The sequence below is a fragment of the Lepisosteus oculatus genome, chromosome 13 (genome assembly GCF_040954835.1).
Source record: "Lepisosteus oculatus isolate fLepOcu1 chromosome 13, fLepOcu1.hap2, whole genome shotgun sequence".
Classification (NCBI taxonomy): Eukaryota; Metazoa; Chordata; class Actinopteri; order Semionotiformes; family Lepisosteidae; genus Lepisosteus; species Lepisosteus oculatus.
Window position 1 is genome coordinate 3,122,222 of NC_090708.1, and position 22,135 is coordinate 3,144,356.

Genomic DNA, 22,135 nt, shown 5'->3' on the forward strand with positions numbered 1-22,135 from the left:
AAATTGTATTGGGCAAATGAGACGTGACTCATGGAATGAATGTTCTGTCAGGCTGTGGTTTCTCTGGTGGTCTGTTACTGTACAAGAAAGCAAGACTCAGTGATGCTCAATGAAAGTTACCGCTCTCAGTGTATTCAAGCACAGCTCAAAGCGTTCATTCCTTTTTTCTCCCGCCTTTTCCGTGGGATCGCATTTTTAGCCACCACTTAGGCACTCCTATAACAAAAAGAAGAGAGAAAAGTCTGAAAAGAATAGTGTATGACAATCTAGGGGCTGGGCGATATGGCCTAAAATTGATATCACGGTATAATTCTAATTTTGGAGCGTAACGATATACAGTACATCACGATATTGAATTTTTTCCTCATAATTTCAATAGAACGTGCTTTAAAAGGAGAACACGACTTAGATAGTAAGTTTTTATTGCCATTTTAAACTAGGACGGGTCAACAGTAAAACATTTTCAAACCCCGTTTTGCGACGATGCTGCCGGCGCCATCTATGTAAACATCAAAATCCCTTCCCACCAGTATAAACGGTATAGCCACATCCATATCGTGGCACATACTTCTCCCGGTGTACCGTCTATACCGGTTATACCACCCACCCCTATGATAATCCAGGGAAAAGCATGGTGTGATTTTTTTTTTGAGCTTCTCAAAATCCAAAGCAATACGTTTTAAGTATGGTGTACCATGGTTTTATTGATGAAAATACACAAGTACACTCCGCAGCAGGATCTTAAGGGTATACTTTTACACATTCCACAGCAGACTATTACTATTACAGAAGTATTCGCTGGGATTCTAGCTGTTCAGCTGCACATGCCAGAGATTGCCCGCATTACAGAGATGGCCACTAAGGTGAAATTGTTGACTGTCAGTTTGAAATAGTAAAAACACCTGGCAGTCTATTTTCTGCTAAAAGTGCAACAGTGTTACAGATGCCGTTTAAAGCTTTTGAGATGAGTCATAAATATGTATGTTTTAATAGTGTGTAAACTGGGGGGGGGCAATTGTCACACACTGCGTCATCAAAAATCAGTATCTCCTGTATTCTAAAGCATAAAAACAGAAGATAGAGGAAAACCTCACCCTCTTATAGCCAGATTTTACTAGCTCTTTAAATAAGCTGTAAATATGCATGCTTCTTTAGGATGTGAATGAAAAGAAAATAAATAGTAAAAACAAGCCATCGGCCGTTCTGTCGTTACAGATCGGGACCTGGGTTAATACACTTCGCATCATTGCTGTGCATGCTGTTACAGTGTCATGTTTAGATGGAAGTCTGTTCCTTAGCACAGCCTGCAAGTAACGAATAAGTTAAGACAATGGCACTTGGAACACAAACTGTATTTTAATAATATAAATAGAATTTAACCCACTGAAGTTCAGCTTCAACTAAGGTTGCTGCTGGAAGAGGTGCTGGAAGAGGCCAGTAGGGGGCACTCACCCTGCGATCTGTGTGGGTCCTAATGCCCCAATATGGTAACGGGGACACTATTCTGTAAAAAAGCGTTGTCTTTGGATGTAAAACCGAGGTCCTGTCTCTCTGTGAGCATTAAAAATCCCAGGGCGTTTCTCAAAAATGATATTGGTCTTACCCCCATGTCTTGGACAAATTTCCCTCTGGCCTTTACCAATCATGGCCTCCTAATAATCCCCATCTCTGGCATCATCACACTGCTCTCCTCTCTACTGAGAGCTGATGTGTTGTGAGAGTACTGGCGCATCATGGGTGCTGTTGCATCATCCAATGGGGCTGCACACTGGTGGTGGAGGGGATCCCCATTACCTGTAAAGTGCTTTGAGTGGAGTGTCCAGAGAAGCGCTATATAAGTGTAAGGGATTATTTATGTAGACCACCCATTGGTCTTGGAGGTCCCTTCAATTAAAACAGAATTTTAATATATAAATATCATAAAACTATGAAGTCATTTGTTATCCATGCATCCATTTTCTAAAAGCTTCATGCAATACAGGCCAGCAAGCTACTGGCACAGGGAAAGATACTGTACACCCCGGTCGTGACTCCAGTCTTATCAGAAGTCCATTAACCTACCAGTATGTTTTTGGACTGTGACAGGAAACCGGAGCACCCGGAGGAAACGCAAACGAACATGAGGAAAACATATAATAATCGACACAGATAGTATCCCAGGGGATGATCCCAGCGAGGCAGCAATGTTGTAGAACACAATGAGTATGGAAAATTGCTGAATGACTGGAGGATTACCATTTTCTGGCTTACTTTACTCTTAATATCAATATAATTTTTAGATTAAATGAAAATTATTCATGTAAAAAGAGGTAATGGATTCTTTCCATGTCCTATTCCTAAAAGCTACTACAGAAGTTCTTTTGATTCAAATGTTCATTATCAAAACCCTGGAATGTTCCCATGTGATGCCTACACCATCTGGCGTTCTCTGTGTACAAAGACAGTATGCAAGGTGCAAGTCATGCTGCCGAAGAGATCGTCAAAGGCAGAAAGAGCCCAGCCTGTTCCCTTCTGTGTACTTTTTGGCTCAGGCCGTAGCACTGAGGTTAAGTTACCTTATGATACTTCGGTCTTGTTCTGTGGGAGCAACTTGAGCAACAGGGCCTTTCAAAGCAGTGCTGACAGCTCCACCTGCCAGATAACAAAAGTTATCTTGTTTCAAAACCAGGGTCATGTTTCACTTTTTTCACATTTTGAACTACAACTTGTGAATTGTGGGTCAATTCCCACCACTGGAGAAAAAAGAAAATCCAGCAGGGCTGCTTATGTCATGAGAATCTTTTTCTCACTTTTTCAGGAGAATCAATTCTCTTTCTCGACACCAAAATTAATGTTTTGTTTCGGTTGCAGGAATGAAAGAGCTCGCTGGATAAGTGCGTTAGGACAAAGCGGCACTGACAGGAACATCGCCGACAGAACAAGTACGTCTTTCCCGCGCCCTTGTTTCTAAGAGTCCGCTGCTGCCACCTTGTGGTTAAAGCAAAAAATAAATAAAGCCAAAGCTGTGGCCTGGTTTCTCAAACCCGGGGAGAGCCGATCAGCTTTGTGCCAAGTTCAAGAAGGGGTTTTATCCGTCTATGAGTTCTCTTATGCTTCTGAAAAGATTCGTCTCCTTCTCCCTACAGAACTGATGCAGGTGGAAATTACACGGACCTACACTGCCAGGCAGCCTGATGAACTGTCTCTGCAAGTGGCCGACGTGGTGCTGGTTTACCAGAAAGTTAATGACGGTGAGATAAAAGATTTCCACACTTTTTGTCAGGCAGTGACCCTCTCCAGCCCTACAATAGTGGGGGAATTCCTGTCCTGGGGGGGGCAGAGGGATGAGGAAGAACTGTGCACCTTCTTTCTCTGGGCATGGACTAGCCTGGCTAACAGCTCCATGACATGGGTGAATCTCAGACATTGAAAGATAATTGCTCATGTGTCCTGTTCACTTCTTCCAAATTGGAATAGGAAAGAAACTCTGAAGATGTTGATTAGAAGAGACAGCTTTTTCAATTATTTTAATACATTTATTTTATTTATTTTAATGCTCTGGTTTCCTCCTGCTTTCTAAAGAAGGCTAGCTGGCTGGGTTAATTGGCGTCTCTCAATGGTCCCTGTGTGTGTGTGTGACTATCACGGTTCTGCGCAGGCTCGTGCCCTCTGCCTGCTCCACCCTGCCCATTTTGTAGCTGAGGTCCCTGCTACGTGCAGGGAGGGTGATGATGTCACCGTGCCCACACTGGCTCTGCTGTGTGTGTGGGAAGTCCTGGGATCTGTGCTCCTAAGATTGGGTTTCAGACTTCCTCAAGCCTCACCGAGAATCAGCATCTTCCCGGTGGAAGGATATTGATAATGCATATTTTGGACAGTCATCTCTGATCTGCATTGCACAGTTGTTGTTTACTTCATAGTAACACTATTTTACAGCATAAAAGTCTTACCAATTCCTTAATACGAATAAATTGAATTTTAGCTTTGAAGGGCACCATATGCTGCTAAAGAAGATCATTCAGTTGTCAGAAATAAATAATACATATGTTTATATAAATTTATATTAAGCTGCTTCATATATTACTTTTGATAGTCAGATCTTTAGGTATGTTAAATGGCTCATATCGAAATGTCTTCCAATCAGGGCCATGGCTTTTCGTGCACAGAGGAAGCACACCTTTAATGTTGAAAGGTCAGCCAGCTCAGAATAAATAGAATCAAAAGGAATCCTCACCCTGTGAATTCTTTTTAAAAAAAGTAGTTCAAAGGCAAAAATGTACTTTGAACTCAAAGGTGTGGGAAGGTTGGGCCTTTGTTCTGTTTTGTGCAGCAAATAAAAGTGAGTACAGTTGTAGAGCTGTAAGAAAATGTCATGTCTATCTCTGGTCAAACTCTGATACGACTAAATACAGTAGAAATGATTCAGACTGTTCCCTTAACGATTACAAGTTTTTTAGTTTGCTTACTTTTATTATTCTGCATACAGGACACATGCTTCACTGGTGGAAATTACTTTAAAGAACTATAATTGAGAAACTTGTTGCAGTTCTCTGTAGCTTCCTGCAATTTAGATGCAGTACTTTTTTCAGACTGAACTTCCCAAGTTAAGTCTGGACCGAAATTGAGACAATTGCTGATGTTGCAACTCCATGTCCATGTCCTCTTTTCATATTTTATTAATCTTCTCTGTCCTGCACAGTTTTGTTTTCTACGCTATGGTGATGTAGGAATACTGTAAGTCTCTTAATGACAGGGGGCTATTCGGCCCATTTACAGTAGCTCCTTTGGGTGAAGCCTCTAGACAACACAGGATGTCCTCTCAGTATGTATTTAAACACGCGGAGAGACGTTAACAATCCTGTCCTCTTTTCCTATTTCACACCTGTCCATGTATTTGTGTCTAATCTGGAAGCCAGCCTTTCGGAATATTCCAGAGTTCTCTCACACATGAGCTTCCTCTTGTTACTCTTGCCTCCCCAGGCTGGTACGAAGGCGAGCGTCTGAGAGACAGGGAGAGGGGCTGGTTCCTCTCAGAGTGCGTGCAGGAGATCACGTGCCAGGCCACCATCGAGAAGAACATGCAAAGAATGGACCGCTTGCTGGGGCTGGAGACCAACGTTTAAACCGCTCTGAGGATCCCCCACTGCCTTTCCCTCCCAGGTCTGCGCTGGAAGGACACGGCTGTCCACATCCTGGGAAACACAGGAGAAACGCCTGGAGCACAACTGAGCAGTCTGGACTTTGAACTGCTTTGGTTTCATAAAAAAGGGAAGGGAATGCAATGAGCATTCAGTTTTATGACCCATCGGTTTTCTATGTGTATTTTGTAACTTTTGTAAATTGTGTACTTCTGGTGAATTTCACCTTTCACTTTTATTTCGTCTTGATTTTTGCAAAAACAGATTTCAATCAAGAGGTACTAGGAAAATCTAGCAAAACGTCTTTAACGTCAGCCGGGTAGCTTGTCAAGACTCCTCTTCGTTTGGAAGGTAGCCAAGGTGACCGAGTGGCTTATTTCCATGGTGGTGCAGGAACCACTTAGCAGGACACAGTGCGGGAGATTAAAACCGGTCCGTTGATTGATGCGCCTTCTGAACACGAAACGTATTTGTACTCAGGGAAAAAATGGCAGTTGCTGCAAATCGTAAATAAATGTAAATACTTACGTCTTAAATAACCTATTCAGAAACATATGTACTCTATCCTGATTGCTATTTTAAAAGCCTCGATAAAGAGATTTTATTGCATTCTGTCTTTGACAGAAAAAATCTGTCCAACAGAGTGCTTAGTCCTGGCATGTCTCTCATGGAGCCCCTTTTCAGAGGGGATATACAGTAACACCGGGGCATTTGGAGAAAACCCGTGGGAGTTGGAGCCCGGGAATACAAGCAAACTCCACAACGAAGCTGCAGTAGCCCAGGAACAAACTCGGGACCAAGGAGCTGTGGGGCGCCAGCGCTAACTTTCACACCATCGTCCTGCCCATTGAAGAAAACCAGTATTTTGATCTGTTTACTGTTTGTTACATATAACAATTCAATAATTTTCTTCCACGTATACAATTGCACAAGGAATTTAGTGAAGGATGCAGGGGGGAGAAAGAGAAAAAGCAGCCCCCACCCCCCTGTGCTTTCTAGAGCTTGGTGGCTGAAGGAAGTTTTTGAAGCGTGAATGCTCAGGAGAAGTAGTAAATAACGCTTCTGAAATGGAAGATGAGGACAAACGGAAAAATAAATAGGCTAAATAAATGGGCATTGGTTATAATACTACGCCGCAAAATTGAATCTTCAATTCTGTGAGTCTAATGTATAAATGTATTTATCCAGGTAACGTATGCGAAACAGAAGCTGAATTTATGTACAAGCCCGTAATGAAATCACTCCTCTGCTAATGAGGATTCTACTGTTTTGGCATGTTGTTTTTTTTAAATATTTAGTCCTCCCACAACACTGAAAGAGCCCGGGGGATGCTCAGCCTGAAAACTAGAGTGGCAGCCAGCTCCTTGCTCTCAAGTGATCAGCTGTGGACTCAAACCAGCTTCTGCATCGTGAGGCCCACAGTGAGGGCGGCCCTTCAGACTTATCACTGCTCACATATTGCCTTTCTGAAAGGCAGGTTGGGCAGCGCAAATGTAAGCTGACTTAATGTTTTTTTACAGGAAAATGTCAACATTGTGTTACCTTCCTGCGTGAAAAATTGTTTTAACAGCCAACTGTTTCAAAACTACACAACTCTGAGAGGCAGCTTTACTGAAATACTTTATGAAAGAGTATTGTATTGTGTTTTTAAAACCTTAAAAGAGATTAATTCATGGGGACTAATGACAGAGGGATTAATACTTTTTTTTTTGCAAAGATCTGCGAAATGTTTACAAGACAAATGATCAGTGCTGTTTCGGCAATGCAAATCACGTAGCGCATCAACTAGAATTTAATTTTTACATAACTCTGTATAAATCTTGTATTTAATATATTCACCAAAAATAATTTGGATTGGTCTTTGGACTTTATAAAGTCACTGAATTTCTGAACATTAATGGCTTGGCTACAAATGTTTTAGATCTTGTCTTCCTATTCATTGGTCAGAAATTTGCACTCCACACGAAACCACCAGGGAGTCTCTTGCAATGGCCTGACCTGTTGCCTCCTATGATACCCATTAAGCTTACGTGAACTATGCTCTGTTTATTGCTGCTAAAGGTATTCCATTAACTCCACGCTGGGAGAGAGAGCAACTGTCCTGCAAGAACTTTGTGTTCAGCAGAGAGTGACCCCACTGAGGACTTTGCTAGTGCCAGTGCCCACAGCTTCAGGTGTTCAACCAGTATTCTTCCCAAAGTCAGTTATCTGCTGAATGTCAAGTACATGAACATGTAGTGTAATTTGTTGTTTTACGAGTCCAGTACAAGACAAATGTAGGGTTCAATTATACATTGCTGTATTAATTGGTCGTTAATTGCGGTATTAAAGCTAGTTCCAAGCAATATTATATGATGCAGAAGAACGTGCTATGCCACAACACATGAAAGAAGTAGGCTGCAAGGGTATAAAATTTTCCTGTAATGTTTTCGGATTCTTATTTTGGCATGTGTAACGTTAACATTTGGGTTCATGAAGTACTCCAGTTTCCTTTTGAGTTTAAAAAATTAGCTGCATTTCCTAATCTGGGAAAGACTTCGCTGGATGTGAAAGTCCCCAGGCAGTACAGGACAGTGCATTTACTTTATCCACCTTTCAACATACTGAAGGAGCAAAGGTAGTTCTCTTAATAAATGGGGCACATTGGTTAAACCAGGCTTGAATTTCAATACCAGTAACCACCTCATCACATGTGCCCAATCAGCTGTCACTAATGAAGGGATTTAGTTCCTCTGCAACAACATCCTTTGAGTGTATCACAATTAGTTATTGCTGATCAAAATGACACCAAAAACATTCCATCCATGGCCAAAATCCAAACACATTTTCTAAAAACGCACACTCATAAATCGAGTGCATTTTCTTTTACTTAGGAAGAAAATATTAGGACCAGCCCAATTAATTTAATCATTTCAATGGAGCAGTGAAAAAGTGCATTTTCTGTTGGAATAGTTCAACACAGCTTTGAATAAAAACATCAGCTAAATAATTAAGTTTTAGTAGGCTTTGTAGCTTACAACTTGTGAAGAATGATTTCCATATTATTTTCTTTGCTTTGTATTTAAGTACCAAATGAAATGTATAACTTAAAAAATACATAGGGTGTCAAATATAAGAATGATTTGCACAAGTCCAATGTTTAGTTCATTATTTAACCATGCAATATTTGTATTACTTTTAAGTTCTATTACTTTCATGATGCAATAATATTGCACTTGATCAGCTGTAATTGTGCACCGATAAACTGTTCATGAGGAACATTATAACTTCAATGATTTCAGTCAGTTAAATGTTTGGAAGTGTAACATTTGATTCTATTCTAAAAACGCTTGTTTGATTCAATGTAGATAAATGTGGAAAAGGCAGCCATTTATATTTTGAATTTCTATACTTTGTAACAAAATGCAAACAAACTCTATTGTTTAACTTAAAGAAGGTATGTCTGACTAGAACTGAGAAACTTCCATGTTAAAAAAAATGTATTCAGCTATCACTCTATCTCTAGTTATTCTTACATCACATAGTGCTTTATGACCATTAGATTACCATGCACAGCAATTTATATGGAAACGTCATCAGCTCCTCTTAGTGCGAAGTATTTCTTTTGCAAATAAAGTCTCTGCACACAGGTGATCTATTTTAAGAAGGAATTTATAAATCACAAAGAGAACATCTGTACTTGAAACAGTCACATAATCACTGTGTATGAGTATACAGACTGCATACAGATAGGTTTAGGAGATTTTGAGACTAAGTTATTATACCTACCTGTTTAGAAGCTGCTTGTTTTCTTGCATTGAATCGATAGATAATGCTCATGCAGTAGCATAAGATAACTCAGGTTGACAAAATGATCCAAGACATTAATGTAAGCAAATTGTGATCTGCACAAAATGTTAACTTCAGGTTGAATTTAACCTCTTAAAGTGTTCATGTCTTAAGCTTAAACTAGTGAAGAAAACTAATTCATGCATCTTTATACATTTTATAAGCAACACTATAATACACTAACTTGCACAGTTATGCAAAACAAGGTTAATTACAAATGAATATAAAACAAAATAATCCATAAGGTTTAACAAACTCCTTATATTAGGATTCCGATACTGTAAGGAGACAATTCACAAATGCTTGTAACAAGATCCAAGTGACTCTTTTCTCTCAAAAGCTATTTTCTCATGAGTTCATTCTGAAAAGAAATGAAAATTTCTGTTAAATGTCTTTAGCCACTCTATTGCTGAATCACAAAAAAAAATATTACTGGTCACATGCTCCTCCAGCTACATGTTCACAGAGATCATTAATTGTAGTAGCCTTCACCAAATCTAGGAGCAAAGTTCCTAGACGCCCCACTCTCCTGTGTCGTGATGAGATCTATGATCGCTGATATGACTGCACAGTCCTTGGATTTTGTGTCATTCCAGTCTACTGGCTGAGGATTTTTAATCTTCTCTTGCAGGAGAGCATCAAGTTCCTTCTTTAAATCCTGTGCAGAAAACAGATTCATCAGTATGTCAGAAAAAAGAAAAAACTAAACTCAAAACAAGTGATGTGCTTTACATCCACTTCATCGGCTAACTCATCTGACTCGAGGATAGAAATTCAATGCAGATTTTGAGGCGTCTTTTCTGCGTTCACCCACACAAAGATATCAGTAGTTTAGCAGAACAGACAAAATAAAATGGGTCTTGACAACAGTTTGTAAGAAGACCTGAAGTTGACAGGCATCAGAATTTGACCCGAGTCTAGGTCGTTGCCAACGTATTCTTGTAAAAACATTTGGCCCTTTATAAAAGTGGTTGTTTCAAATTTACCAGCCTTGCAGAACCCACTCATACAGTAACACGTTTGACCGTATCGCCAGCTACTTCAGGTGTGGCTTGTATTCGCTCAAATCAATTAGATCCCTTCAGTTTCTAATGTCTGGTTTTCTGCATATAGATCTTCAGCTTGCTTCAAATTCCACCAGCTCTATACTGGAATAGAGCCCTTACTGACCATGAAAATAACATCTTTCAAGCCACCTCCAGGTGCCGGACTGTTCGAATACCAATGGCAATGTGCTGAAGGCAGCTTTGCCAGTCACATTAGCCTTGTACAATGGGGTGAACTGGTCTTCGGTTCGAGGCAGTGACATATCAGCATCCCTGAATCTGCAGGTGGATGTGAGGCGCTTTCACAGCATTTTGAGACCTATTTGGTTTTGTACTTCCTGTTCTCACCTTTACTAAATGTGCTGTCTTAGCGGGGGACTGGAAGACTATCCATTCGTCCACAGCAATGGTGTCCTGGTCCTGGTCTTTCTGGATAGAGATGTCCCCTCCGAAGAACAGCAAGGAAAACGGGGAGACTTCCGTGCAGTCGTACAGGAAAATCTGGAGATGGACATTAGCTCATGTGAATGCACATCAGTTGATGCTGTATAGGTTAAGCCTCTGAAGTTAAATAAAGGTATTTGAAAGAAGATAACATCTTCAAAAAAGAGCTGGACTTTCATCATTTTTTGTAATGAACGCTAATGCTGCAGAAAAATACATTTTGCATCAGTTTTTCGCCTGAATCATTTTGTTAAAAAATTGTGGCACAAATGTTCATTAAAAAAAGCAATGGAAGATCAAGCTTACACATTGCAAATACAAATTTAATTTAAAGAAATTTTAAAAATACAGTTTGTTTATGGTATTATTCTGGATGTCACCTTTTTGATATCTTAAAGTGTAGGACAGATTAGACCGTAATGAACTTGCCAAGATACTTTAATCTTCCTTCAAGTATAAATTACAGGCATGTTTTGTGAAAAATCTGTGCATTCAGGTTACAAAACCTGAAGTGATAAAGCACTTTAAAACAGTAACTGGAGCCTTGCTCTCAAACTCATCCACAACTCCTTGTCTCACACACTTATCAGTCCCATGCAGGTTTTCAGATTTAACACTATGGTAACAATCACACATCACCAGAAGCACAGGAAAAATAAAAAGAGAATGGCAATTTCACGACACCTCTTAAATGCAAGGACATTTCTCCTCTTGTGGCCTCTCAAAATCTGATTACAACAAGGAGTTTTCACGCTGTTCCAGAAAAAGGTGAAAAACCTTTCCCTGCATTGCAGTCACAGGAAAAACAAATTGCTTTGTGATGTAAAAACAGAATAGCTGTGGTGCTGGGAAGGAGGAAAATACATCGTGTCCTTTTCAGAACTGAACATATTGCAGCTGGTTGTAGATTCATACAACCAGCATGAAGCAGCCTTTAATGAAAATGCTTTCCAACTTACACTGCTCGTCTTCATCTTGAGGTGATAGATAAGCCAGCTGTAGTGGAACTCAGTTTCTTCAGCGTTTACAGACTTCGGATGGATGTTGACTTTGCCATCGGATTTCGTATAAACCTTTACCCTGGAAATGGTACAGGCAGTGTGCATTACTTCACCGTGGAGCTGAAGAAATCTCAGAGGTTCTCTCAAGACAGTGTATTGGAACAGCAGATCATAGAGACACAAGGACACATTCAAATCTTTTTCAAGTTCAGATACACACACGCGTCTGGAAGGTCTTGTTAGCTGTGGATCTCTTTACCCCTTTCAAGAAATTGCCTCTGATTAAACAGAGAGATGTATAACCTAACTATGAGCACTGAAGACGATACATCTTATCAGTGAGACTCCTAAAGTCTCTAGGACAAACTGTCCTTTAGAACATTTTTGTTCTGGTGATAAAAGCTTTAACCAGTTTCTACAGCTCAGTCTCTTTTCCCTAAGTCTTCTTTAAAGAAATGGTCAATGATGGAATTCAAGGCTTCGACCAGGAAAAGCTTATTAGAAAGAGATGGGAGTGATGGCTTGAGCAGAGAGCCCTGCGACACAGGATGGCTCTACAGCAGCTTGATGCATTTCAACTTTTGTAAGGTCTACAGGCAATTGCTCAAAGTGTAATAGTGAAGCAAAAACAGAAAAATACCTTTAAATGTATTTACTGCAAATCCAGATGCTTGTCTATGTGCAAATTTCTAAACAAATAAGCACAAAATATCCATATATCAGCCTGTACAGTAACCTGCAGCTCTTAAAACTTCAAATGGATAAAAAGCCAGTGGGGGTGCTAATTCTATCCCTACCGAAGGCCTAAGGAAATGGATAAGCTTGCGCTGCACCACAATAGCAACCTTGTGACGCTGGACAGAGAGGACATGCAGTGCAGAGGTTTCTGGGCCGCGCATGGCAATGTGCCCAGAGTACAAAGACAACCAGCCTGCCAGCGGGACTGGTGAACACCTATCGATTCTGTCTTGCTGGGTCAAACGTAATGAATTGATGCAACTGCAAGCAGACTGTGCACTGAAAAAAAAAAATCCAAGGGAAAAATGGACCACGCTCACCAACAGAAAAGGACTAAGTTTTCCCATCTTCATAATGAAATTCAGGGTTTATAGAGCAATTTAAAAAATACGGAAGCATCAGCTATTAATCCTTAAAGTACTGTCAAATTAGAAAACGTCAATTCAAAAAGCAAGCAAAAGTCACTATGAAGAGTACTAAAAACATTAGCACAGAAACACACGCTGGCTTGCATCAGCATGACAAAATGTGTACTGTGGAATGGTTCTACAGTACGCTAACTGTATTGCTAACTGACCATCTGGTTAAGTGTTGGGAAAATTAACGGCTGATTCATTTCCATTATGTTACCATTTTGTCACAAACTGCATTTGTACAAACGCATAAAAATACCAGTTCGTCAAAATTTAAAAAGCTTCAGGCAAGTGCTTTTATTCATGCTACACATATACAGTATATTATTCCTGAAGAGTCCGAATGAATCACTACTCATCAGTCACAGAACACAGGTTTAGATATTCCAGCACACACTGACAGATAAAGAGCTGTACACAGTTTAGTAAAACCCCATTGAGTGAATTCTGGTCTTAAGGCCTCATAATTGTGGATCTCTGGTTGCATTCTAAATCCCAAATCACAGCATGTGCAATTTTTAACTCAGTTGCCAATATTTGCAAGGCTGCAGCTTTGCTTGAGTAATGAGGCCCATATGAAGTAGTAGTAGTATGAACTAGAAAGCAGACAGCATTTAAAGCAAGGAAAACAATCACTAATAAACCAAATATAATGTGGAATGTAGTGAGACATCACTAAAAAAAGCGTAATAATTTGACATTTTGTGCTAAAGAGGCATGTTTTGCCCCACGTTTTGTCTGAAAAGCTGCGGCTGTTGTTACATTGCAGACTGGAAACTTGAGAGAACATTTAACTGCCTGTTTAGTAAAGCCTATTTTAATAAGCAACATCTGAAAGATAAATAAATTAATTTCTTCTTTGTAGGACCTGTTTGATAAGGGCAGCATTGTGGCACAGTGGTTTGCATTGATGGCTCACAGTGTTAGAGCCCTTTGTTCAATTCCAGACCCAGGGTGCTTTTAGAATGGAGTTTGCATGTTCTCCACGTTTGTGTGGGTTCCCTCCAAGTGCTTCTGGTGCCCCCTACTGTCCAAAAGCATACTGGTAGGTTAAATGGCTTCTGGGAAAACTGTCCCTGGTGCGAGTGTGTGCATGCAGTGTATGCCAGTCTGTGTTATGTCTGCAAAACAGGGACCATATGGAGAATAAACCTTACTACATATCGAGACTCTTTTCCCTGCACATCTGGTGATGAAAATGGGACCCTTGTAATCCATGGCCTTGTGATGCTGCCGAGACACTTTTAAGGGAAGCTTCAGCTGAGATGAGCGACAGATTTGTAATGACATTGAAGACGTTAATGGTGTGAAACACACTTACATTTTTCGTTTCTTGCTGAAACTAGGTCGTATCTTGGCAACCTTGGGGTACAATCCAGCGCAAATGACAGCTTTTATCAGCTTTTCATTGTCTGCAGGAACAATGTGAAGATCTGAAGTTAGTCCCTCGTAAAAACGTATCTGTACGAGTTAAGTTTACCAAAAGAAATCACTCTATACATATGTTTTTTACAAAAATAAAGCATATAGATTTTGGATATTGATTAAATGTATATGGTGTCATTTTGCTTAATCTTTTTTTTTTAATACCATTAAATATGGACTCTGACTACCGCACACACTCTAAATCTGAACCTGAAGAAGCTTTAACAGCCGAAACCTTTTATTTCCCTGTGCTTTTCTGCATGAGCTTAACCTTTACTTGTTCCTTGGCAGACGACGCACGCTGACGCAGCAGCCCGCTCTAAACTCTAAATCACCTCATTAGTGAGAGCTGACCGAGAACCAGCAAAATGATTTCAAGCCATCGAAAAAGAAGAACGCAATAAGGAGCTGATATGCCCCTCTCTATCATGAGAACACTTTATGTTAACTTTGTGTTAAAGGTGAAGTAAGTCACTACAGGGGGACTCTTCAGTAGCAGAGCTATGTCCTCTTCGATAAATGAGTGGAGGCCTTGCATGCATCTCTCTGTGGGGCATACATGCAAATGACATGCTAAGTGTTGTTTGCAAAAGACCAATCAATAGGGAGGTCTGAGATTAATGATCTGGGTAGGAGTGACAAGTCAGCACATGTTAATGTCAACCTGACCACATGGCACCACAAACTTCCAGTTAAGAATGGGACAGCTGTGCTCTGGATGCCCTGCTCTCCAAACTTGACCTCCACTGGACACGTGTGGTAGGAACCAGCATGACACCTGTCATCTAGATCTCACAGGCCAGCAAACAGGCACGTGCTTGTCCAGGCTCTATGAGCGGAATGGAGAGAGGCCGCCTAGAGGACAGCACATGTCACAGCTTGAATTGCTTCCAAAAATGGCCACACACTTATACAGCAGATTCCCTCTCACCCTGCAACTCACATCTGGTGACCCACTGGAGCTCAGCAGGTGTAAGCCTGGTCAGTACATGGGGGGGAGACTCCTGGGAAAGCTAAGGTTGCTGCTGGAAAAGGTGTTAGTGGGGCCAGCAGGGGGGAGCTCACCCTGCAATCTGTGTGGGTCCTAATGCCCCAGTGTAGTGATGGGGAGACGCTACTGTAAAAAGGCGCCGTCCTTCAAATGAGACGTAAAACCGAGATCCTGACTCTCTGTGGTCATTAAAAATCCCAGGGAGTTTCTCAAAAAGAGAAGGGGTGTTACCCTGGCATCCTGGACAAACTCCCCCTGGCCTTTACCAATCATGGCCTCCTAATAATCCCCATCTCTGAACTGGCTTCATTACTCTGCTCTCCTCCCCACTGAGAGCTGGTGTGTGGGGAGCATACTGGTGCACTATGGCTTCACCATCCAGGTGGGGCTGCACACTGGTGGTGGAGGGGATCCCAATTACCTGTATAGTGCTTTGAGTGGAGTGAACCTGCGTCGTGTCTGCTCAATAATGTTTCAGAACACCTCCTACAAAATATTTAACCATATTCCCGATGGTTTTGTGAATTTGCTGCAGTCGTAAGTGTTGGCTCTTTTGAAACTTGATATCATATTAATGTATATATAAAACTAAATTGTTTTACCCGAGTTGATATTGGAATTGGGGTCCTTAGGGTTTTTGCTGCGGACAAAACCAGCTGCCAGTAAGTGCTCTGCAAATTGGCCCTTCATGTTTTGCAGCATCTGGAAAACCACAGCGAAAACTCAGAGACAACACCGGACTCCTTGCTAATTAGAAGACAAATGTTAAAGTGACCTGATTTGTATTATGCATCTTATCCTAATTATCTCTATGGCAAACAATGTTCCAAAAACTGCATTTCTCTTTTGTTTTGAGTTTCCCCACAGAATAAACCCTCTCACAAAATAAAAGCAAAACGTCTGAGGGCTGTGGTTTAATACCGTCAGCATGACTACCTGGAGCGTGTTTGAAGAGAGAAAGTACTCCCAGCAGTAGTCTCTCTCAGCTTTGTAACTCCTTCGCTTTGCTTCTTCCCAGCCCTTCAAAACACAAACACACGAGGTAAGATTAAAAAGGGGGGCGCAGCAGAACTCCAGCTGTCCATATAATCAGAAGGCAACCCCCTCCATCTCTTCAAAAAGAATGAATTACAAGGATAATCAAAAGATTAAACAACAGTAACGGAGAACCAAACTACTGCACAGCAAACATTCCGAAGAATCGAACCGTACGAAGAACCACTTTTTTCTTGAGACGTGGGTGAACGGGGGCTATTAAAATAAGCCCACTTAGCCGTAAGATTCTGCTTCAGGAAATCAAACAGAAAGTGGTGAAAAACTTGGATGTACTGATTTCTTTCTTCCTGCTTTCAAAAAACAGCCACGAACAGCTTGTCTTTTCAACGGGTCAGGAATTTATTTCAGAAGGCAACGTAGTTCGATGAGTTTCACTGCAGCCTGCTAAAGTACAATAAAAAATCTTCACGGCCTAACGAAGGAAAGGTTAAAAACTACTCTGAGCATAGATGCAATTCAGCTAGAAGGGGAATAATATGTCCAGTAAATTATATTACAGAAAAATAATATCACAGCCTGTCCTCCTTGTTCCTTTAGTGAATGAAGGAAACGCCTCAACAAAGCTACTCAGATTTATGGAAAAGTCTACAATTTGCACACACAGCCATCTTACCCAGAATGCATTCACAATTGTCAGGTGGTCACTTTTGGAATTCTTCGCCAGCTGCTTTCTCTTCGTATCCGCAATCTTCTCCTTGCCCTAATCCAGAACAAAACGGTAAATATGGAAAAAGAAGTCAAGTGACAAAGCACACAACGAGCTGCAGAACCGAAGCAGCCACGGAGTGTCGGTGAAGGACGGCCCGAGTCACATGTTTACAAATACCCGAAGATCATCCCAAACCAAGGAAATGTGAGATCCTGACAGAACCGTTTTGAAGATATCACGTTTAACGTAGAAGAGCTTTAAACCATAAACCCCCACGTAAAAGTGCGTAGGGATGGCATATCACTGAACTGCTTTACCAAAGGAATGACGAAGGGATCTCTGAAGCTCAGACTGGCGGCAATAGTTAGGACAGGGTCGAGGCAACTCAACAGCGCTCCGAACAGGATCATCTTCCCGATGTGAGGTTCCACTGGCATCCGCGCCAAGTGAACGCCGAGAGGAGTCAACTCCTCATCCTTATCCAAGGCATTCTGGAAAGGGAGGGGGGGAAAAAAGATCATATAAGGATAGGGAAGGGAAACAACGGGGTGCACTGAGGGACTGCCGTTTACTATTCCAAACATGCAAACTCAACTCAAAAGAACACATGAAAACAGAAACTTTTATCAAGCTGATGGTGTGCATGGGTATTGTTGAAGTGAAATTAATTTATTATCTCTAATGACATAATACCAAATACTAATGACACGTACTAAATCACTCAATTAGTCAGAGGACGGACTGGGCTCAGGGTGAGGCACTTTAACACGCTGAATGACCAGGACACACCATATTGTTTTTTACTAAATTAAGCAAAGTGCTGAAGTGTAGCTTGAAGATTTTTCTTACCAGATCCATTAAATGAGTAATTGCTAACTGCACTGTCTGTTCCGAAGGAGGATCCAGTGTTTTCCGAAGGAATGATGCAATTCTCCCAAGCTTTAGTATCTGAAGAAAACAACATATTTCGAGAAAATACAGCACGTAACTCAATTTTGTTTAACTCAAACCTGATTTTTTCCAATATTGCATTTGTCTACCAGTAAACCATTACAAAAATTGATTTCTTACAAAGCAATTTTCAAAGCTCAACAGGGAAGCTTATTGTAAAAAGGCATCACAGGAGGTTGTGAATTGAGATGGAGAAAAGACTGCATACTGAACATCAAAAGAAACTAAAAAACCTTTATATATGTATGTGTCATCAGATAAAGTATATTAACTTTGTCTTTTGATTAAATGTTTTAAGTAATCACTTTGATTAAAAAAACATTCATTACTGTCTGTGATACACCTATGTGACTGTTGCATAAATACAAAAGTAGCTCCTCAACAAGAGTTGACCACTGATTAGGCACAGGTGAACAAAGAAGTGACTTGATTTTCAATCAGTTTGACGTTCAAATAAGAAAAAAATACAAACGCTCCGCTTACCAAGAGAACAATGCCCTCAAACTACTGGTATGTTATGAGTTAGAAAAACTCATTGCACACTGCTTGGAGTCGACCCAAGTTCTTTTTAGCTATGAACCAAGGTTTGGCGTTGATCACCCTGATGGTCGTCACATCAGCACACCAATGGATGGGGAGGTTAAAACGTGCTGGTCTGGGCAAACGTGTTCTACTGGCTCTAGACTTCAAACTCCACAAGGAGTAAATGATGGCAAGAGGACTATACAGCAGTAGCGTGATCAAGCCTTGAGACCTCCCTCGCTATCCTTCCTGTGGACATGAGTCCTCCTGAATGACAACATTCCTGCTGGACAACAAACATCCGCACGCTGTAGTAGGGCAGCTTTCTTGGCAGAATGCGTTCTGCTATGAACTTGACTCGAGCCCCATTTAATATCAAACGGGAGAGCTGGGAGGACTTGTGGAATCTAGTATGCAGACTAGGGGCTCACCTTGTCCAGACAGGAATGGGAATATTGCATGACACAGCATCCAAAACCAATACGCTGAAAACGGAGTGATTCAATCTTCTTTTCAAACACAACAAGCTTGTTTTCAATGCACAACACAGGTCAAAATTCCCATGTTTGCTTCTATATTTTGTCACACTGCATTGTGAAATATAGGTCCATAGTAGTCTTTAACTCAAATCTTTGATTTGTGCCGCCGTACATGTGTAATAAAAGCATGAAAGCCATTTAATGTTATTAATATTGCTGGTAAAATGTCACGGTGATTACCTTACATTAAACACTACATCTTTAGACTTACCACCGCCAACTCAAACACGCACTTCTCCAAAACCTGACTCTAAACACAGAAATTCAGAGACATTCTTGCCACCATGCTTGAATGGAACAGCAGAAGTTTAACAATAAAATAAGTAGGAGACTTATCACCTTGACTGCAGCCTACTGAGTGACACAGTACCTTTATCTGCAAGCACAGTTCCTCCAGGGGAGTCCTCATAATTTCAGGCAGCTGATAGTCATCGAGAAGGCTGGCCCGCAACCCATTATACAGATGGTAACACTTACCAGGCTGTACCCTACACAAATGGAACATAAAAGAAAAAAACAAATCAACCCACAGTCATATAATTAATTACGACGTAAAACCAAAAGGCTCAAATTGTGATAATGGCCCCGACAGAGCCGGTCCGGGTGGCCACGCTGACACCGAAGGTCCATCTGTTCAATTCCATGGCGTCTTCTCCTGAGTCACTCGGGGTGCTAATGTGCGAGCTGCGCTCCCCGACACGCCGCTTGGCACGGGCTAGCGAGCAGCAGAGAGGCTGATCAGCCTCTCCCGTGCGAAAGGGCTCCACGCCCTGGGAGCAGAGTGAAGTATTCCACTCCGGCCCTGCGCGAAGACGGCACCACGCGCTCGGAGTGGGCGAGCGACGTCCCGCACCGCGTGTGCCACGTTCAGGAGGAAGAGAGGCCATCTTCGGTGTGCCTTTTCAGAGCTTACACAGCTGTCCATCAGCTTCCCTCAGGTCACCTTCATGCTTCACACGGGACTCTTGTGCACCCGAGCCAGGCCAAAAACTCGGTCCGTCTGGAGTCTTCTCGGTACGGCGCGGACGTTTCTCTACCTGGGCCATGTGCTGAACATCCAGAGAGCTGCCAGGGAGAGCGCCTGACCCCATCGGACATGTTTTTCGAGCTGCTTTCGAGCTGTTTGAGCCAAGATTAATTGTCGTTGACTCCTAAGTCCTTCAGATTGACTTTTTCAACTTTTCGTGAATACTGGAATTTGCCCAGTAAACGGCAACATAACCCTGTGATTCTTGGGCAGGACTGAGATCTTTTACGCTACCAGATGCCACCTTCCATCTCTCTCTTGGGCACAGACTGAAGACACACGATTCCAGAGTGTCCTTCACCCAGCCTCATATATGTCCAGCGGGCTAGGTCCAGCTGCTTAATACTGAGCTCGCTCCAGAAGAGTTACAGGGCCTGGTTTTAACGGGCTAGGTCCAGCTTGGCTTAACAAACAGCCCGCAGAAAAACTACGCAGAACCAGAATGTTCTGGTGCTGATCGAGCTCCCACTACAGTTCATACACATTTCATCTGCCTACGTGGAAGATGGAACCCTGTCCCTAAAAGAAACACCCGAGCAGCACACCTTCACCCAGGCCATCACAACAAAATGCTTCAACATGAAGAGCACAGGAAAGACAGACAACAGACGAACACTCACCTCCCAGCACGGCCTTTTCGCTGTTTAGCATTGGCCAGGCTGACCCACTCAGCGGTCAGGGTGCTGATGTTGTTCTGAGTGTCAAAGTTGGTCTCCTTTATTTTGCCCCCGTCTATGACGTGAACAATGTCATCGATGGTGATGCTGAAAGAAAAAGGGAAAGAGGTTCACTTGACTAGTATTTGTTTACCTTTCACCTCACTCTGCTGTCCTGTGGGAAAAACAGAAAAGAAATTGTTGCTATGGAAAAAGTGCTGCACTCCATTACTCTCCAAATGTGGCAAACCGAGCGGGTTACATCACTTTCGAGTTTTGGGGATCACATAAGACCTAGTATGAACATGACTAAGACATTTTATTTAACATGAATCAATGAAACTAAGAAATGAGAATGTAAAAGCCTTCCAGGGCTCAACATTGTAGCACTTAGCATTTCTTTAGTGTTTGCCTGGTTTTGTTCATATGAGGGTCTGATTGGTTTTCTGGTGCTATGCCCAGTTCAGACCCCCAATATTCTCAAAAGGACAAAAGATTTTGCGAATCTCCTGGCTGATTTTGAACTGGTGCAATACTGGTTGGGTTCAAACCACTTCACTTTCTTGGCTCAGTGGTGAGAGGCACCTATCATACTGGTGACCGACATCTTGAAGGTTTTAGGGTGTTTTTCCTATTTTCCTAAGAATTATTATAATTTTTTCCTTCAGAGATCTTAAATTCCCCCCCCCCCCCCAAAAAAAAAATCTAAAAGCTTTCATTATGTAACAATGTCTTGTAGAAGCATGTTTTTATTTTCTATGCAAGAACTGCCCTCTTTCAGAGGTTCAGCCAAAACCCTGTGTCTGTGTGATCCTGCCATTTTCAAATTCTTACCGCGGGCGTCTGCTTCTTCAGTGGCCCTCACTGTTCAACTGGTAACATTAAATGCAAATTTGTTTTGAGGCAGCAGGTTTTACACAGTCTATCTTTAGCAAGATCTGTTGCTTTGTGCAAGTATGTTATCATAACTGCTTGATCAGAATTCCACAGACTGCCTGGTACAAAGGCTTGTCAAAAGGCACGGCTACCCCCTCCATTCAAAATCTCTCCCTGGCAGATTTTCACAATTTAAGCATCTCTTTTAGCAGAGTAGAGTATTTTTTGTGCCTGTGCATACTTCAGTAGAGAAAACTTCATAGCCGTTTAGACAGAGATTTTTCCAAAACCACATCGGTGATATTAAGATTGTCTTTGCTTGAGCAAAGGAATGAGATAGAGGTATTAATGATATTTCAGAAGGAATGATGGAAACAAAGTCCTCCTTCACCTCTGCTACTCTGAGCCAGGATATTACTTCTATAATTTAACATAAAATACTTAACTGGGACACACTGTATTCAGAAAATTACATATTAAATGCAGTATGTTAGGTCCAGCAATGTCTCTGTGCCATATAACACTACTGCTGAAGTCTAACCGCTTGCTATATTACTTTATGTAACATATTACATATATAGATTAACAAGTGCAAAACAAACCTGATCTGATTCACTTCCAATTGAAAAGGTGCTTTTGGACAGCACTTTGCAAGCCCTAAGCTATCAAGTCTGAAAAGTAGCATTGTTTTACATCTGTTGCAAGAGCTAGAGAGGTTCCCGGAGTGCCTGCAGTGTTACTAATGTCTTGTCTGTTCTCCAATTTTATCAGCTGTAGTCATATCTGTCCTGTGTAACAAAATGATAAGCAACCTAATTCCACACAAGTAATTAAAGCTTCAATTTTACACTTCAGT

At 41.5% G+C, this 22,135-nt stretch overlaps 2 protein-coding genes across 3 annotated transcripts in view; one reads left to right on the forward strand and one right to left on the reverse strand.

Annotated features, from left to right (window-relative positions):
* The window catches only part of LOC102686568 (rho guanine nucleotide exchange factor 26), a 40,171-nt gene extending 33,160 nt beyond the window's left edge, over window positions 1-7,011 (forward strand). For both annotated transcript variants that reach the window (XM_006637504.3, XM_015360792.2), the window contains exons 13-15: window positions 2,851-2,921; window positions 3,126-3,230; window positions 4,960-7,011. In XM_006637504.3, coding sequence (XP_006637567.2) covers window positions 2,851-2,921; window positions 3,126-3,230; window positions 4,960-5,102 — 319 coding nt within the window. In that variant the 3' untranslated portion in view covers window positions 5,103-7,011. The remainder of the gene's footprint in view (window positions 1-2,850; window positions 2,922-3,125; window positions 3,231-4,959) is intronic.
* A 1,739-nt stretch (window positions 7,012-8,750) lies between these two features.
* dhx36 (DEAH (Asp-Glu-Ala-His) box polypeptide 36) overlaps window positions 8,751-22,135 on the reverse strand; it is a 32,954-nt gene continuing 19,569 nt past the window's right edge. The window contains exons 15-25 of the mRNA XM_006637505.3: window positions 20,368-20,511; window positions 19,091-19,208; window positions 17,558-17,656; window positions 17,026-17,199; window positions 16,673-16,759; window positions 15,940-16,023; window positions 15,606-15,705; window positions 13,909-13,999; window positions 11,395-11,515; window positions 10,340-10,492; window positions 8,751-9,603 (exon numbers count right to left, since the gene is read on the reverse strand). Of these exons, the coding sequence (XP_006637568.1) occupies window positions 9,418-9,603; window positions 10,340-10,492; window positions 11,395-11,515; window positions 13,909-13,999; window positions 15,606-15,705; window positions 15,940-16,023; window positions 16,673-16,759; window positions 17,026-17,199; window positions 17,558-17,656; window positions 19,091-19,208; window positions 20,368-20,511 (1,357 nt within the window). The 3' untranslated portion in view covers window positions 8,751-9,417. The remainder of the gene's footprint in view (window positions 9,604-10,339; window positions 10,493-11,394; window positions 11,516-13,908; window positions 14,000-15,605; window positions 15,706-15,939; window positions 16,024-16,672; window positions 16,760-17,025; window positions 17,200-17,557; window positions 17,657-19,090; window positions 19,209-20,367; window positions 20,512-22,135) is intronic.